At 47.7% G+C, this 17447-nt stretch overlaps 1 protein-coding gene across 1 annotated transcript; it reads right to left on the bottom strand.

Annotated features, from left to right (window-relative positions):
* Nucleotides 1-6164: 6164 nt before the first annotated feature.
* LOC113923407 (steroid 17-alpha-hydroxylase/17,20 lyase) lies at nt 6165-12171 on the bottom strand. Its single transcript, XM_027596101.2, has 8 exons — nt 11825-12171; nt 10240-10378; nt 9813-10042; nt 9062-9148; nt 8463-8678; nt 7972-8141; nt 7293-7396; nt 6165-6769 (listed from the first exon to the last, which is right to left on the bottom strand). Exons 1-8 carry the CDS (start codon nt 12119-12121, stop codon nt 6486-6488), a joined length of 1527 nt encoding a protein of 508 aa, XP_027451902.1. The 5' UTR covers nt 12122-12171; the 3' UTR covers nt 6165-6485.
* Between the last annotated feature and the right edge of the window lie 5276 nt (nt 12172-17447).

Consider the following 17447-nt stretch of genomic DNA (forward strand, 5'->3'; position numbering starts at 1 on the left):
CCCAGTTTCTCCTTGGGTGACCTGCAGGTGGGCAAAGCAATATGATGGGCCTTTTGGAACCGTCCCAGCAGGCGTTCCTGCCTCCCCCAGTGGACCGCTCACTAATAGGCCCCCAGGGGATGCTGACAGCATTGCCTTCCCTAGTCCCCGATTTTACCCAGCAGTCCGCACTCTTATTACCTAAGAGCCGGGTGTAAGCCAGACAGGCCCCTGCCCCCATCTTTGACCTTGGGCCAGAGCAATTCTGGCCCCTTAGTGACTCTAGTGGGATGGTTGCTGCCTTAGTTCCTTCTAAACTGTTGAGCTCCTCCGACTAAGCCCAGGAGAACCATGTTAGCATCTAGAGACAGATCTGTTCTAAACCCATGGGGAGGGGCGCCTGAGTGGCTCGGTGGTTAAGCATCTGCCTTTGGCTCAGGTCAGGATCCCAGGGTCCTGCTTCTCCCTCTCCCTCTGCTGCTCCCCCTTCTCATTCTCTCTCTCTCTCTCTGTCAAATAAATAAAATCTTTAAAATAAAACCACAGGGAAGGACTGGGGAGTACGTCATTCCTGCCTTCAGTCACCTAATGTCTGAATGGCACAAACAAACCAGTACAGTTCTTGCCAGCTGCGTGCTGACGGCTGTGCAGTGTCCCCTGGGTGCCCAGGTCTGTGGAGCAGACCTCACTGCACCCCGCACTGCCCCCCAGCTTCCTGGGTCACTGAGTTCCTCCTTTTGCTCTGGGTGACCAAGTTCAGGTGGAGACAATACCAATGCTCTGAAGCACAAAACAGGGTAGTTTTGATGAAAAAGAATTTCAAGAAACTCCCTATTCTCCAGTTCCTCTGTTTTCAGCCAGGTGGTGGGGGGAAGCAGGGTTTGACTCAGAAGGAGGGGGAAGCGGGTTTGCCCGACTGTTGGCCAAACCTGCTGGAAACTTGCATCTGCCTGAACCTCCTGGGAAGGGCAGTGGGTCCTGGTAGGTGTTCGGGATCTGGGTTCCTGGCCTGGGGGTATGTGACTGGCCTTACTCAAGTTGAGCATTTATCAAGCACCTACCATGTACTAGGCATTGGGAATGCAAATGTACCTTAGACCAGGCTCCTGTTTAGAAGAGCTAATGGTCCCAAGGGGAAGAAAGGCTTGAAAACCATTTTAGTAGCATAGTACCATGAAGCATGTGTGCCCAGAATGCGGTGGAAGAGAACCACCTGGGGGCATAGGGTAGCCTGTCTGGAACAGGGACCTCTAAACTGAGCTTGTCAGGCGAAGAAAGGTGTAAAGGGAATTCTAGGTAAGTTCTGGGTAAATCTGTTTTGCAGATTATTGAGTGCCTACTGTGTGCCAGGTGCTGAAAAGCCCACAAAAGCACAGGAGGCCGAAATGTCTAAAGTTGCTAGCAATTTAATCTCTGTAGATAATTTCATTCTGGGAAGTGACAGGAGATGAATCGGAGTGGTAGGCTGGTAATAAAAATATTTTAATTTGTCTTTATCGTTCTATTTATTGACTGCACGTTATTGGGTCGTGTGTAAGCATCTTACCGACATTTTTTTCATTTTAGCCTCAAAACAGCCATCTGAGGTATGGACTGCTTTGTTAAAGGGGTTGAAGCATTCAGAGAAGTTGACTAACTTGTCCAAGATCACACAGCTCATAAGTGGTAGAGCCAGGATTTGAACCCCGAACACTGAAGACTCGGTGCTCACAAGCCACGTGAAGAAGTTTTGATTTCTTTTCAAAGGTGAGAGAGAACCAGAGCAAGGTAATGAGCAGGCAAGTAGCATAGTGAAAGGTGAGCCAGACAGTTTCCTCAGGAGCTTCTTTGTTCCCCTTGCGTGTTCCCCCTTGCCTCATCAGAAGCCTCCAGAGGCCCCCCGCACTGAGCCAGGCACCCCTGCCTGAGCCCCTCAGCTCTGAAATAGCCTCACCCCTGGGATAGGTGGTGCAGATCAATGCTAACTTCCTCAGGGAGGGTGAGTCCCCCAGGAAACATTGTACGATTCTCAGGAGTTAGAACTTCTGGGTGGCTTGGAGGAGAGGAGGATTTGGTTTGATCTGAAGTTTCTCCTCACTCTAAGCCCGTTCCCCACCAGTGTAACCTTCCATTGCATGTCTTCTTACCAAGAAGTCTCAGGAAACCCAATCCCGCTGGAAAATGTTACAAAACTCCCTCCGTGTTGGAACTGTGAGAAGTGTGTCTCTGGGCTCTCCACCCACGTCCCAGCTGCCAGCATGCCCCAGCTGGGGAAGGAGGGTGGGGCAGCCGGTGGGATCATCAGGGGCTACTGAGGCCGGTTCCCGGAGGTCCTGTCCTTCAGAGAGACCTGTCTGAACAATACCTGCTTCTTCGTCCTTAGAGAAGGACTTATGTGGGTCTGGCTGTAGGCAATGGCAGCAAAGCCAGTATTTATCAAGGCACTCAATGCGTTATGTAGGTCCCTACCTGACCTTCAGCAACATTGTGAGGCTGGTGGTACTGTTTCTACACATGCCTCAGCCACCCGTATTACAGTTGAGCAAACTGAGGTTTAAGAAGGCCAAGTAAGTTGCCCATGGTCACTGGGTCTGTAAATGACAACACGGGGACAATTTGCCGGCACAGCCTGACCTCTTATCTTCTCTAGCTCCCCTGCTTACCTGGCCCTTTCTGCTTTTCCCCCTCCCCCAAGCCTCAGATAATGGGCGGCACAGGTGGTAAGTTAAAGTTACCCCCCTGTACAAATGAGAAAACTGGTTCAAGAAGCTAGCAATGGGCCTAAGATCCAGGGCCTGGAACCTAGGGGGTGGGGGGCCAGGGGCCCAGAACCTGGATCCTCCTCATCCAGTCCCCCCGGACTCTCTCGCCTCTGTGATTGGACTCCTGCCCTCCAGGGATGGGTGTTGAAACCCAGGAGTGTGACTGGAGAAAGAGTTCCCCTTTTGCTTCAGGTTTTATGGCCACCAGAGGCGCCAGAACAGTTACTCACTCTCATCCACCCCCACTCCACACCTAGGGTGCCGGGGAAGGGTCCCTCCCCTCAGGATGGGGACTCTGGGGAGCTGCCCTTCTGAAGGACAAGGACAGCCCATTTCTCCTGGGAGGGGCAGCTGTTTTGGTTCACAAAAGCTGATTATTAAATTTTCAGGAATTTGGGGGCACCTGGTTGGCCCAGTTGGTAGAGCATGTGACTCTTGATCTCCGGGCCCGTGAGTTCAAGCCCCACTTTGGGTGTGGAGCCTACTTAAAATAAAATAAATAAATAAATAAATAAATAAATACTTACCTAAATGTTCAGCAATTTTATGAGCTGTCTATTAAATAACCATTAAAAAAAGTGAACTATATAAACCCACAATTGAATACATTATAATAGAAACAAAGGTAATAAATACTCAAAACTAATCATTTCCTAATTATTTTACTATGTTACTATTATCTGTGCCCTTGAGGTTATTTACATCTTTGTATGGTGGGAATAATGGTATTATTAGTAATGGTATTATATAGTAATGCTATTTATTATATAACATAATGGTAAATAGCATCTAATGCTACCGAGCATCTCTTCCCAACTCTGTAATCTGTGACGTCACATGGGTGGCCTGAAGTCACTCAGAGTGGGGACTGTTTACATCATGGCAACTGGCAAACACTATGAATCATGGCTCTTCCCCAGCAGCACCAGAAAACTGGTTGTTTAGTGTTTATTTACCATCATATCACTGGCTTAGGGCATTCCGAGGCTCAAAATGTGACTGTGGGGTCTTGGCAAACACCTTCCAGCTTTGTCAAAAATCTGGGCTTCCTTCTGCGGAAGGAGATAGTCTGTTTATCACTGGACCAATTAGCCAAGGGATTTAGAGCATTGGATTCAGTCCTTTTGTGTGTCTGACCTACTTGTCAGGTGCTGATGAGCAAGATAAGTAACATGAGAAGGTTCAGTCTTGAATTCCAGAGACATAGGGGTGGGCAGTGCCTTTGGGGGACACTGCACCCATTTTGAGCCCAGGCAGCTGCTCAGGTGCACGTGGGGTTCAGTACCAAGGAACAGAAGCTAAGTGCTAAAAGAGTACAAGCACGTTGTTATGGGGGTCATGAGATATGCCCTAGAATATGGCTTGCACTCTGAGACTCAGGATGGGAGGAGTTAGGTCAGTGAGAAAAGGCCTTCCAGGCAGGGGAAGGGCGGTTTGGGCAGGAGTCGGGGTTCATGAGGTCATTTTCTGAAAGGATATTAAGCTTTGTACTCTCCCAGGCCAGACACCTCAGAGCCCTTCTGCATGGACACCGGATGGGTGAGAAAGCATGTCTGGCTCCTCTTCCTGCATCATTGAAATCTTGGGTTCTAGTCCCAGCCCTGATGCTCAGGAGCTGTGTGACTTAGGGTAAGTTACCTCCCCTGCCCTTGCCTCAGCTGGCCCTCAGTTTTGTCATCTTCAAAATGCAGGATTAGTCTCTCATTTCCCTGCCACTCTATGATCTGATTCAATAGTTAGAGAGGAGAATACTTAACTCTCCTCCAGCCAATCTGCTCCCCTCTGTTTTAAACTGAGGGTGGCTTGGCTCTAGACCAGCGACCAGCTGATGGGGGCAGAGGAGCCTTGGAGAGGGAGGGGCCACCTCCAGTTAAACCCTTTCCCATTGGCCCATAGTGGTTGTCAGCATTTCACCAGGCTGCCCACAAACTCTTCCTTGGGCTCTTTAGCAAGACCCTGGGGTTACTGTCCAGTAAAGGCCAGGGCTGAGTTGGGGGGACAGTAAGGAATAGTCTCTTGCCACTGGATTAACAAAGCTCTTTGAGGGAAGAAGGTGTGCTGTAATGGAAAACTTTGTCCCTCCCTCTGTTGATTTCTTCTGAAAACATGGCCAGACAGGGTCTCAGCCTTGCCCCGCTGGCCCTTCCAGAGCCCTCCTTCAGTCAGAAGAGAAGGACTCTTCTGGGTGGATGATTCAACCCTGGCTCAGCTGGTGCCAGGGAGCTGGCGTTGGAGCCTCTCTCTAGGCTAATGGGCAAGGGTCATTTTCTCCCCGGGGCGTCTCAGGACATCTTTCGCTTGCTAACTGGCCAGTAGCCAAGGTTTGGATGCTGGTTCCAAGGTTTGCAGAAGTCTGGGAGCCATTTTCTAGTGAGGCATTTACAGGCTTCCTGGGGTTGTGGCGTGGGGAGCTGGGCAGAGCTGGGTGCTGCAGAACCCCTCTCCTGGCAGTGTCCACCCCAGGACAGGACAAGTGAAAGGAGACCTGCTGGTCTTTGCAGACCAAGACAGAGGGATAAGTGGTGGTGGCTTGAGTTTGTGGATTACACACACTCCCCCAAAGCCAAACCCTCCAGGTATGTGCAGCGATACCTGATTGGATCAAACAAGATCTGCTCCACTTTCTTTTCTTTTCTTTTCTTTCTTTTTTTTTTTTTTTAAGATCTGCTCCATTTTCAAAATAGAAACAATCCCAGCCTTTCTCACCATCTCCACTGCTATGGCCGGGGGCTGAGCCACCATGACCTCGCTCTCCTGGACCAGCACAACCACCTCCTCCCTGCCCCAGCTCTCATCCCTCTCAGACCAATCTCCACTCAGCAACTAGGGCGGTCTTAAAAATACAAACCAGGGGTGCCTGGGTGGCTCAGTTGGTTAAACATTTGACCCTTGATTTTGACTCAGGTCATGATCTCAGGGTTGTGAGATCGAGCCCCAAGTTGGGCCTCCACGCTGGGTGTGGAGACTTCTCAAGATTTTCTCTCTCCCTCTCCCTCTGCTCTTCCATGTGTGTCCTCTCTCTCTCTCTGTCTCTCTCCTCCTCCCTCCCTCCCTCCCTCCTGCCCCTCTCCAAAAAAAAAAAAAAATGCAAACCAGACCTTCCCACTTACACGTTTACCTCCCCCCAACCCCCACCCCACTGCCCAGTGACTTCCTATCATACTAGGAATAAACAGCTAAACCCCTTCCTGCTACTTGCAGAGGCTCTGTGGGGCCTGGCCCCTGTCTCCAATCTGACCCCAGCAGGAGCTCGGAGCTCCTCATTTACTCTGCTCTTGCTACACCAACCTCTTCCCCCTCGAGAACTTCCTGCCTGCCCCTCCTTCGTCATGGGATGCTTTCCCCCACATGTTTACACCTTCCCTACCCCTCGCTTGTAGTGGCCAGCCTCCACTTCCACCATTCTCTCCTCACCAACACCTAGTAAAATTGACTTCGAAGCACTTAGGAGTCTCTGCAATGTTTATTTGTCAGTCCTCACTAGAATGTAAGCTTGAGTGTCCAGAGACAGGGAGTGGCACATAGCAGGTGCTCAATAAATACTTGTTGCGAAGAATGAGTGAACAAATGAACAAATGAGTGAACTGCTCAGGGACCAGGAAGAAAAGCTGTTTTGTTTATGCATATCACTACCAGGGACGGCAGGCTGGAAAGAAGGCAGTGTGGGCCAGGAGGAAGGAGGGAAGGCCCGGGGAGGGCAGTTACAGCTCTAATTCTGTGCTGTGGGACCACACAGGGTGGTTTCAGGGGATGCTAGGTGAGCCTCTAGGTGCTACTGTCAGCCTGGGCCTCCCTCCAGGCCTGGCGCACCTTGATCTTCACTTTGAAAGGCTTGATCAAAAAGACCATCTTGGGGTTCCCCTCCAGGGAAGGCAGCTGCCCATCATCTGGGATCTCCAGGTCAAACCTCTGCAGCAACCAGGCCATGACGAGGAAGAGCTCCTGGCGGGCCAGGATCTCACCTAGGCAAGAGCGGGGTCCTGCTCCGAAGGGCAAGTAACTTAGTGACGGAGAGATGAGCTGACTCCTCGTGGGGTCCAAGAAGCGCTCTGCGGACACGGGGAGGTGTCAGCCAGGGCCAGGACAGGAGTAAGGAGAGGAATGGCTCTGCCCTGCCCAAGGGGGAGACGTGGCCTTGCCCAGGGAGCCCCAGTCTGAGGAGGTGGACAACCTTACATGGGGGAACCCTAGCCTGAGGAGAGATAGAGCCCAGCTCTTGGGTAGCCCTTACTCACACAGAAGAAATGCAATATTCAGGAAGGATGGAAAGGAGGCAGTACTGATGACTGAAAATGCCACCATCGAGGGGGCGAGGGACTGACTTCATGGGAGCCATATACCTAGAGGGCTTCTTAGAGGACATTTGCAGTTGGTGGAAGGAGAAAGTGAGAAACCTGGCTGTGACGAGTTTGGGTAAATCTAGGGTAGAATGGGGCTATCAAGAGGTTCATGTAGTTGGAGCCAGGAGTTTTCCAGTAGAAAGCTTAGCAGAAGGAACACAGGGCTGGAATGCTGGAGCACAGAGGCTAGGCTGTCTCTGTGGCTTGGGAGCAGGACAGAACAGGGACTCACCTGGCATGAACTGGTCAGGCCGGTGCCACTCCTTCTCATTGTGATGCAGTGCCCACAAATTGATGATAACATTTGTGCCCTTGTCAATGGCAAATTCACCAATGCTGCCCCAAAGAGGGAGAGGAAAGGGGAGTCTAAAATATTGTCCTCCCCAAACTGCTCAGCCCCACGCCTCCACAGTCCCCCACCCTGGGGGAAAAAGCCCTATACGTCCTCATGCCCACTCCCTCATCTTTTCCTCAGCTTCTGCCAGATCAAATATGAACCCAGCTCTTCTGCAGACCTCTTCCTCACTAGCTCTTCTGTATCAATACTTATGAACATGGACATTCATGTTTGTCAGGGCATGTGGGTATGCATTTTGAGCTGGTGTGTGCGCATATGTGTGTGTGTGTGTGTGGTGGCTATTGGATTGGGTAGGAGCATAGAGCACCTGGTCTATCATTCCAGATCACATGTCTCCAGGGTAGCAGGCAGTTTCTGAGGCAGGTCAGTTAGATCTGTGGATTAGTCAGTGGGTGTTAGTGGGTGGCAGATATATTGATCAGTAGGGCATGGATAGGACAACTGATGGTCAATGGTTGAGTATAAATTGACCAGCAAGCGGAGGGGTGGGGCGGTAGAGGAGGCACCAGGTGGACTGGAAAGCAGTGTTGTGTTGTCAGGAGGGAAGGCATACCTGGAATCAATGATAGCCTTGTGGGGGATGAGTGTAGGGGCCACAGGCCGGATGCGAAGCACCTCTCTGATGGTGGCCTCTAGCAAGATGAGTTGGTTCCGGTCACTCATAGTTGGTGTGCGGCTGAAACCCACATTCTGGTCAATCTCCTCCTGGATCTTCTTCTGCAACTGAGGGCCAGAGCGGGGTAGATGTGACCAACATGCTTAAGCCCAGGAGAAGCACGGGCTTAGAAGAATCCCATTGTTACATCCAGGAGAGCTGGCTCAGACTCTTCCCAGTGGTGGCTTTGCAGTCCAGGCTTTGTTTCCACAAGATGGGGCAGCTCCACGCTAGGGCCAAAGCCAGCTACTGCTTGGGTTAGGAGTGGGGCAGCCCAGTCACCTTGCATGGAAGGTCAGAGGACATTACGTCTACCTCTTTCTGGGGCCATAGGTGGATCTGGCTGGGGTGAAGAGTGGTTGGGAAGACCAGAGTAGGGAGAAACCCACCTGAGGATTGTGTAGCAGGAAGGCCACAGTCCACTTCACCACAGACGTGGTGGTCTCTACGCCGGCCCCAAAAATATCCCCTATGGTAGTGAGAATATGTTTATCCGAAAGGAGTTTCGAGTCCCGGTCTGAGGCAGCATTGTTATTGTCTGAGTTCATCCTGGCTTGGATCAGTATGTCCAACAGGTTGGTGATAGAGTCGCTGCTGAAGTTCTCCTGGTTGGGTGAGGTTGGGAGACAGTGATAAGGAAGGAGCCCCATCTGCAAAACCCTTCCATACTTCCATCCCAGCCTGGGGATACAAAGGCTTCTTCCATTTGGACACGAGGGACTGGGGAGAGACTAGGCAGGACCTATGAGCTTGTGGAGGTAGGAGGGCTCTTTCTAAATTTTGGGAGTGAGTGGGTCCCTTCTCTGATCCTCTGCAATTCCTTACTTCCTCACCCCTATTCATTGGTTAAGTCATTTTTTGTTGAACCCTTACTATGTTCCAGGCTCTCTGCTAGGTGCTAGAGATACTCCAGTGTCCAAAATGGACTCCAGCCCTGTTTTCGTGACACTTCAACCTAACTCGTGGTCTCCTCTGCTCCATCACCTACCTTATGTTTTTCAAGGATTTCATTCAGTAATTCATCTCGCATTTTAACACAGTTCTTCATTTTTTCCACGGTTTTGTTGGGGAAAATCTGGAAAGTAGAAAGAAGTGTCAAAGCCATCCATCTTCAATTTTGTTTCTCCAGCTACCAGAATCCCTCCTGGAGGCAGATCCTAGCTTTTGGTGTCTGGAGAGTTTCCACTCTAACCCAGACCTTCAGCCAAAATGGAAGGCAAGATGGGGACGCAGAATGGGATTATTAATGACAACTAGGACAGCTCCAAATAAGGGAAAACGGATCGTCTTCACCTCCCCTTCCCCATCGAATCAAACATCAGGCACTGATGGAAGGTCTACTAATTAAACTCTGCTGTGTGCCCAGTCCTTAGGAGTAAGATAGACTTGAGTCTGAAGCCTGGAGCAAGTTCCTTAATTTCTCTAAGCCTGTATTCTCATCTGTCTGGGGATAATAAAACTGACCTTTAAGGGGAATAACATGATTAATGCATGTGGAGTGCTTATTAGTGAGCATATGGCAATTGGTAAATAAATGAAAGCCATTGTCATGTTTTTAAAAATGCATAGTTAAAAGCTTAACCTATTTTTGTAGAGAAGTGGCGGTTTTAAAATGAGAGGAGGTGGAGGTCACTGTGGCTGAGGTGGTCAGGAAAAAAGTGGGTCTGGAGCTGGGCAGTAAGAAGAATTGGGGACAGGGATCCCTGGAATCTGAAGGTGGGGCCTGGCCTCATCCTCACCTTCAACCTGGGGAATATGTCTACCATTTTATCCGTTCCCAAAGAATCCAAGATGCCGTCATTATAATCCTTTATGATCTTCAGAGCAGGATCTCCATTCTTGTAGGAGGAGTTGAAGCAGATCAAGCAGATTATGTTGGTCACCGCCAGGAAGAGAGGCAAGGACAAATCTATAGACTGTCCATTCTGGGTGGCCAGGAAATCACACAATAAACTGTTTTCCTGACAAACTGGGAGGAGAGAGGGGTAAGACGGTGGGGAATTAAGTAGCACCCTCCCTTCTTCCCAGTTCCACCTTAGCCAGGGACATAGAGCAGATGGCCACCAGAGGGCAGCAGCAGTCAAGAAGGCACTAGATTGAGCCTTCCATTGCCCCCTCCCCAGCCCCTTCTCCCTCCAGCGGCTGAAGGGGACGGCCTGCACTCACTGATCTTCTCTAGCCTCTGGTCGCCATCCTTGAACAGGGCAAAGGTGGCCAGTACCAGCTTCCTATGCAGCTGCCAGTTGGCACCATGGTCTGCGAAGGCGATGCCCTTTTGGTTGTCAGACAGGATGTCCAGAGTCACCTTTGGAGAGCAGGAAAGGCTGTAAGAATCAGACATCAATGACCTGCCCTTGCCCTGGGCCTCCTGCACCCTTCCTGCGGTAGAAGGCAGTTACTTGCCATGCTGACGCCCATGTGGGACACCCCTGCTCTACTCTGCCGTGACCGCTAGGCCTTGGTAGGGCAGGGCCCGAGACCCCTCTACTCCTAATTCCATCAGAGAGACAGACTGAGGAGAAAAAAGGGACCCCGAATTACAATGCAGTTCTGGGGGGCAGTTCAATGACAGGGTGACCTCCGGACCTCTCTTATCAGTTTCTGACCAGGGGAAGGCAGCCGTGGTTGGGATAAGCTCTCTGAATAGTGCCTGTCCTGGGGGCAGGAGCAGGTGGGCTTGTAGATACAGGACTGCCCAGACGTCTGCCTTTCCCTGGGCCCTCTGGGGCATGCTGCAGGTGTAGCCCCTGCTCATCTTTCTGCCTTCTATTGCAAGGGTGTGTGCCCACCATAAGGCCCATCTGGAGAATGCAATCCGGACTTGGCCACTCCACCTCCTCTCAGAGGGACTTCAAAGCATCCAGCTTCAAAGCCTCCCCTCTTACATCCTGTGACCTGCAAGCCCCATCTGACCAGCCTCCTCCTTCCTCTTTGCTCAGGAAGGTTGGGAGTGAGGCTGCTGGCCAGCAGACCTGGCTGACTTGTCCAAGGAAAAATGAATCAGCCCTTGGCCTGATCAGAGATAAGTGGCTGGGGGGCCCTGCCTGGGGTGTCCAAGGGGGTACTCAGCAGCAAGGTGCTGGGATGGGGCATTGGCAGTATTCGCAGATGGTTAGCCTCTTTCCTCCCCTAGGAGCATTACAGAAGGCTCGGCAGGATAGATCATATAATAATATATGTAATATATTTTATAATATATTATAAAAATAATATATATACATATATATGACACATAAAATCTACCATTTTAACGCCACCGTGTGTCAGCCCTACTGTGAGCCAGAGCAGCTGGGGACAGGTCCAGAGAAACAGCAACCCCCTCCCTCCAAAAGCCAGGATACTTCTCCCTCATACCTTCTCCCACAGAAGACTGTAGTTATTTTAATCCCATTTTCCATACGAAGAGCAGCACTCCTAAAGGCTATTTACGGAGTACTTACTGCGCTGGGCACTGGGCTCAGTGCTTTGCATATACTACCTCAGTTAATTAGGGAAGTCAAGATTCAGAGAGAACACCATCCAGTTCCAGGCGAGATGACAGCCCAGAAAATGAAGTCTTCCTTTGATTCTTCCTGCCTAGTTTAGAGGCTGGGTGGGGTCCGAGGGGTCGATCCCCACCCACGGTCCTGTTAGTCTGTTTTAGGAAGAATTACAGGTTGGAAGAATTACAGGAGCTGGAAGGGTCATTCCAGGCATGGTCTGCAAAACCCCCGGGGCTGGTGAGAGAGGAGAGATAGTGGGCACTGCTTACCCCTTGGGGCCGCCCAGAGAATTCCTTGCCCTTCTTGACAAGCACCTCCTTGGCCAGCTGGTGGTGGCCGACCATCACTGTAGTCTTGGTACCCATACGAAAGGAATAGATGGGGCCGTATTTTTTCTGCAGCTTGAAGAAGTTCACGTGCGGATGGCCACCTCTGGGGAGGAATGGCAGGCTGCCCACCAAGGGCAGGGATGGGAGGCTCTTGGGATACTTGGCACTGGGGCACTTTGGCTTGGGCCATAAGAAATAGACGAGGGCGAACAGCAAAAAAGCGAAGAGCTCCCACATGGTGGCTGGGCACCGGCAAGCAGGACAGAGAGCTATGGAATAGAAGAACAGCAACCAACTCTAGGGTGCAAGGAGGCCTTATTTAAGGGCTGCCCTGATCTTCACCTTGGCTCAGTGTTATCTCTTGCCTTGTGGAAATTTATCCTGGAGCACAGCCAGGCCCAAGCCCTCTCCCAGAATCAGGAGAGGAAGAAGGAGTGGAGGCCTCCTCAAGGGCTGGCTCAACTCCAGGACAAACCCTAAGAGGGGGGGCTAGGTAAGGGGAAGACAGCTGGTCCTCCCTCCCTGGAGCTCCCCATTCATCAATATCCACAGAGTGCACCAGAAGCAAATGGTATCTGGGTCAGGAATCAAGGCTTGGGACTTTCCACGTTATAAAATAAAAAATCCATGAATAGATGATGTTGTCAGGAGGGTTACAACCAGCAGGGACTGTCAAAGATATTTTATCCAGTCTTACTTAACAGCCAAAAAATGCGATGCCTTCGAAGGTCAGTCTTGTATATGGTCACACAAGATAGTGACTGCAAGGGAGCGCCTGTGTGGCTCAGTCAGTTAAGCTTCTGACTCTTGATCATAGCTCAGGTCTTGATCTCAGGGTCATAAGTTTGAGCCCCACATTGGGCTCCACACTGGGAATGGAATCTACTTAAAAAAAAAATATATATATATAATATTAATAATAAATAATATTATAAATATAAATATAATTAATATAAAATAACAAATAACAAAATATAATTGTATAAATATTAAATAATATAATTATATATTATATAATAATATATGTAATATATTTTATAATATATTATAAAAATAATATATATACATATATGTGACACATAAAATTTACCATTTTAACCATTTTAACTAAAAAAAATGTTTAAAGTAAGCTCTATGCCCAACATGGGACTTGAACTCACAACCCCAAGATCAAGAGTTACATGCTCCACTGACTGAGCCAGCCAGGAGTCCCCCATTTTAACCATCTTAAGTGTACAGTTCAGCATTAAATATACTCACAATGTTGTACAGCCGTCACCACTATCTACTTCCAAAACTTTTTCATACCCCAAACAGAAACTACGCATTAAGAAATAACTCCCCATCTCCCCCTCCCTCCCACTCCTTGCAACACCTAATCTACTTTTGTCTCTATGAATATGCCTATTTCACATAAGTGGAATCTTGCAATATTGTTTTTTGTGTGTCTGGCTTATTTCACCTAGCATGATGTTTTTGAGGTTCATCCATGTTGTATCAGAACTCCATAGCTTTTTATGACTGAATGATATTCCGTTATATGGATATACTGCCTCTTGTTGATCCATTCATCAGTTGATGGACACTTAGGTTGTTTACAGCTTTTGGCTCTTGTGAAAAGTGCTGCTATGAGTCCCTGTTTTCAGTTCTTTGAGGGGGTATACCAGGGAGTGGAATTGCTAGGTTATATGATCATTTTATATTAACTTAAGTTTATGGTCATGTATTAAGTTTCAGTTTCCTCCTCTGTAAAATGGAAATAAGAATGGAATCTACTTCTCTGGGGTTGTTGCGACTCAGTGAGATCATGCAGGTAGAAGTGTGCCTGGCAGGAAGTAAGTACTCATCTAGTATTTATGCTTATCATCATTATACCAAAATGGGCTTCCTGGTTTCTCTGAGCTCTTATTAGTAGGTCTTCCTGACAGACAAAGTTCTCATCTTCTGCTGGAAACCTTCAGTGGCTCTGTCAGTATTGATCAATGATTTGAAATCACTAGGTGAAGCCACAGCCCCAGGGAGGTGGACATTCCTGGTGTCAGTCATCACAGAAGAGGCGAGTCCTTGGACAGGCATCCAGGACCCACTGAGTGAGACTCACAGAGGTGGGAGATGGAATTTCTGCTCATATCTGGGGGTGGTCTGCCAGTGTCTGTACTTTGAAGAGTGGTTTTCCTACTTACGCATTGTCAAGTTTTGTTATTATGATTTTACTCATTTTATAAAGTTATTGGAGAAACTTTCAACCTTTTTCTATGTCCTTAAGCAGATTAAATAACATGGAAGTGATCTATTCTTTGAAATTCTTCTTCTTCTTCTTCTTATTATTATTATTTTAAAAGATTTTATTTATGGGCGCCTGGGTGGCTCAGTTGGTTCGGCAACTGCCTTCGGCTCGGGTCATGATCCTGGAGTCCTGGGATCGAGTCCCGCATCGGGCTCCCTGCTCAGCAGGGAGTCTGTTTCTCCCTCTGACCCTCCCTCCTCTCATGTGCTCTCTCTCTCTCATTCTCACTTTCTCAAGTAAATAAATAAATAAAATCTTAAAAAAATTTTTTAAAGATTTTACTTATTTATTTGACACAGAGAGAGAGATAGAGAGCCCAAGCAGGGGGAGCGGCAGGCAGGCAGAGGGAGAGGGAGAAGCAGGCTCTCCGCTGAGCAAGGAGCCTGATGTGGGGCTCGATTCCAGGACCCTGGGATCATGACCTGAGCTGAAGGCAGCCGCTTAACCAACTAAGCCACCCAGGCGCCCCTATTTGAAGTTCTAAAGCAAAGTAATGTGAAAAGTGTCAGGTTCCAGTGCCTTTTTCAGAGAGATGACTCCTTAACATAATTTTCCAGTTTCTTCCAGAGGTGTTGGTCTCCTCAATTCTTCTGAGTCTTCTTGAGTCAATTTTGGCAATTAATATTTCTTAAAATTTGCATTTTCTATTTTTTCTTGATTTGTGAAAGGTTTTATTGATCTTTTTAAAGAATCTCCCTTTGGATTTATTCATCAGGTCTTTGATGACTGCTATTTTAATTTGGTTTCAATGTTGATAAATGATCAATGCAAAACATCCTGTGTAACTTTATACCAGAATTCAGACTGAAAGTTCATATGAATTCCACTTCCTTTGAATCACTGTTTTCCTTTTTCCCTTGTTCCTTGTCTAAAACATAAGCCCCATTGTCTACTACAGCTGAATTTATGACCAGGGAACTCCATTCTTAGATATTTAAACAACAGCATTTGTACATATGTTCACCAAAGGCACATTCGAAAACGTTCATAGCAGCACTATTTGTAATAATTCCAAACTAGGAAGAAACCCAAGTATTTATCTGTTGTTGAATGGATAAGTTGTCATGCATCATACAGTGGAATAGTATACAGAGATGACAATGGATGAACTGCAGCCACATGCACCAACATGGATGAAACTCACAAACATAAGGTTGAATGAAGAAACCAAACTCCTAAGAATGCAGTGTATGATTTTATTTATATAGATCTTAGTAACAGATAAAACTAAACTATGTTTCTAGAAGTCAGGTGATGATTACCCTGGCGAATGGTTAAGTGACTGAAAGAGGACTCAGGGTGGGGCTTTTGGGGAGAGGCTTCAGCTAGTATTCTGTTTCTTTTTTTTTTTTTAAGATTTTATTTATTCATTTGACAGAGAAAGACACAGCAAGAGAGAGAGCACAAGCAGGGGGAGTGGGAGAGGGAGAAGCAGGCTTCCTGCCGAGCAGAGAGCCTGATGCGGGGCTTGATCCTCATGACCTGAGCCGAAGGCAGACGCTTAACGACTGAGCCACCCAGGCGCCCCTAGTATTCTGTTTCTTGATCTGGGTGCTGGTAACACAGGTATATTCACTTTGAGCTGGACACCAATTATTTGTGTGCATGCTATACTTCAATAAAAAGTTTACTTTAAAAAACTGGGTGTCTGTGGAGTCTGGGACCTTACCGAAATTGCATACAAATTCTGCATGTTTGTATAAATAAATATTTTTCTGGAGAGAGGATCCATAGCTTTCACCAGTTTTCAAGACAGTGAGTTCACCATTGGCTTGAGGTTCCCTCTATCCTTATGCTCATCCCCATCTTGCTTTATGATTCTTCTACTCTACCCTCCTCTAGTTGCGTCTTTCCTTCTTTCTAAAACATTTCCCTGGAGCCCTCTGGTATTGTCCCTCTTTAAAACAAACAGACTTCTTTGTTTTCCTTACTTAGCTGTAGAATATTTTCTCTACCTCCTGCCTTACCTAAACTGGACCCTTCTCTGAGGACAGACCTTCCCCTGCTGTTTTCTTGAATAAAGACCCCTAATGTCCAGGTTAGGCAATGGAATTGATGTTCTCTTCACCCCCCAAGGCCTCCAGACCACCAATTCTCCACTTTTGGGTGGAGCAAATTCTTGCTCCTTTTGCAGTTTCAAGCCTTTGTTATTGCCATTACTTACCTCCTGTTGCTCATTTTCATTTAAGATTTAAGATATGGGCACCTCACATCCTTCCTCTCCAATTGCACCATCATCCTGCATGACTTTAGAGTCCATGGGGGATGATCATCCTAACATCCCAATTTCATAGTTCCTTTATCTCCTCAAATCCAGACCCTTACTTCCACCTTAGTTACTCTAAACATCAAGCCCCATCCTCAACTCCATCTCTTTCCTGCTTAGCAGATAATATTACCTTTTACTTAAGAAATCTGAGACCAGGGGTGCCTGGGTGGCTCAGTCGTTAAACGTCTGTCTTCGGCTCAGGTCATGATCCCAGGGTCCTGGGATCAAGCCCCGCATCGGGCTCTCTACTCCGCGGGAAGCCTGCTTCTCCCTCTCCCACTCTCCCTGCTTGTGTTCCCTCTCTCGCTGTGTCTCTCTCTGTCAAATAAATAAATAAAATCTTAAAAAAAAAAAAAAGAAATCTGAGACCATTGGGGTGCCCGCTGGCTCAGTTGGCAGAGCATGTGACTCTTGATCTCAGAGTTGTAAATTTGAGCCCATGTTGGGTATAGAGGTTACTTAAAAAAATAAAATCTTAAAAAAAAAAAAGAAATCTGAGACCATTAAGTTCAATCTCCCTTAATTTCTACTTTATTGTTAGAGGGAAAGAATCACTACTCCTGTTTCTAATCAACCTCTCTGACAATTTGGCAAAATAATAACTTTATTGAGCATTTGCCATGTATTACGTGTAGTATCTCTTTTAATTCTTATAACGACTCTGTAAGGTACTAGCTATTATTATCACCATTCCCATTTTACAGATGAGGAACCAGACACAAAGACTTGCCCATGGAGAAGCTGGGATTTAAGCAGTCTAAAGCTCTTTGCTCTTAGCCATGGTATTCTGCTTCTCATAATATAAACTGAAACTATATACATACTTTAGAACCAATAATTCCAACTCTAGGAATTTCTCCTGAAAGTGTCACACAGTTCAATGTGAAAAACGAATCATTTCATGTTTATAATTGCCAGTAGTACACCCCCCATCAATAGGAGATGAGAATACAATGCAGTCAGAAAGAAGAAAGGCTTTATGTGCTTATTATGGAAAGATTTCCAAA

This window comes from Zalophus californianus, chromosome 15 (genome assembly GCF_009762305.2).
Source record: "Zalophus californianus isolate mZalCal1 chromosome 15, mZalCal1.pri.v2, whole genome shotgun sequence".
In the NCBI taxonomy this organism is placed as follows: domain Eukaryota; kingdom Metazoa; phylum Chordata; class Mammalia; order Carnivora; family Otariidae; genus Zalophus; species Zalophus californianus.

Bases quoted from the DNA above. Each gene is read 5' to 3' on its own strand.
- LOC113923407 (XM_027596101.2), bottom strand. From the start codon at position 12,121: ATGTGGGAGCTCTTCGCTTTTTTGCTGTTCGCCCTCGTCTATTTCTTA. The intron at 10,043-10,239 runs GTGAGTGCAGGC...CTCTCCTCCCAG, and splicing joins CCAGAGGCTAGAGAAGATCA to TTTGTCAGGAAAACAGTTTA. The intron at 8,679-9,061 runs GTAGGTGATGGA...TCACCCAACCAG, and splicing joins AAATCCTTGAAAAACATAAG to GAGAACTTCAGCAGCGACTC.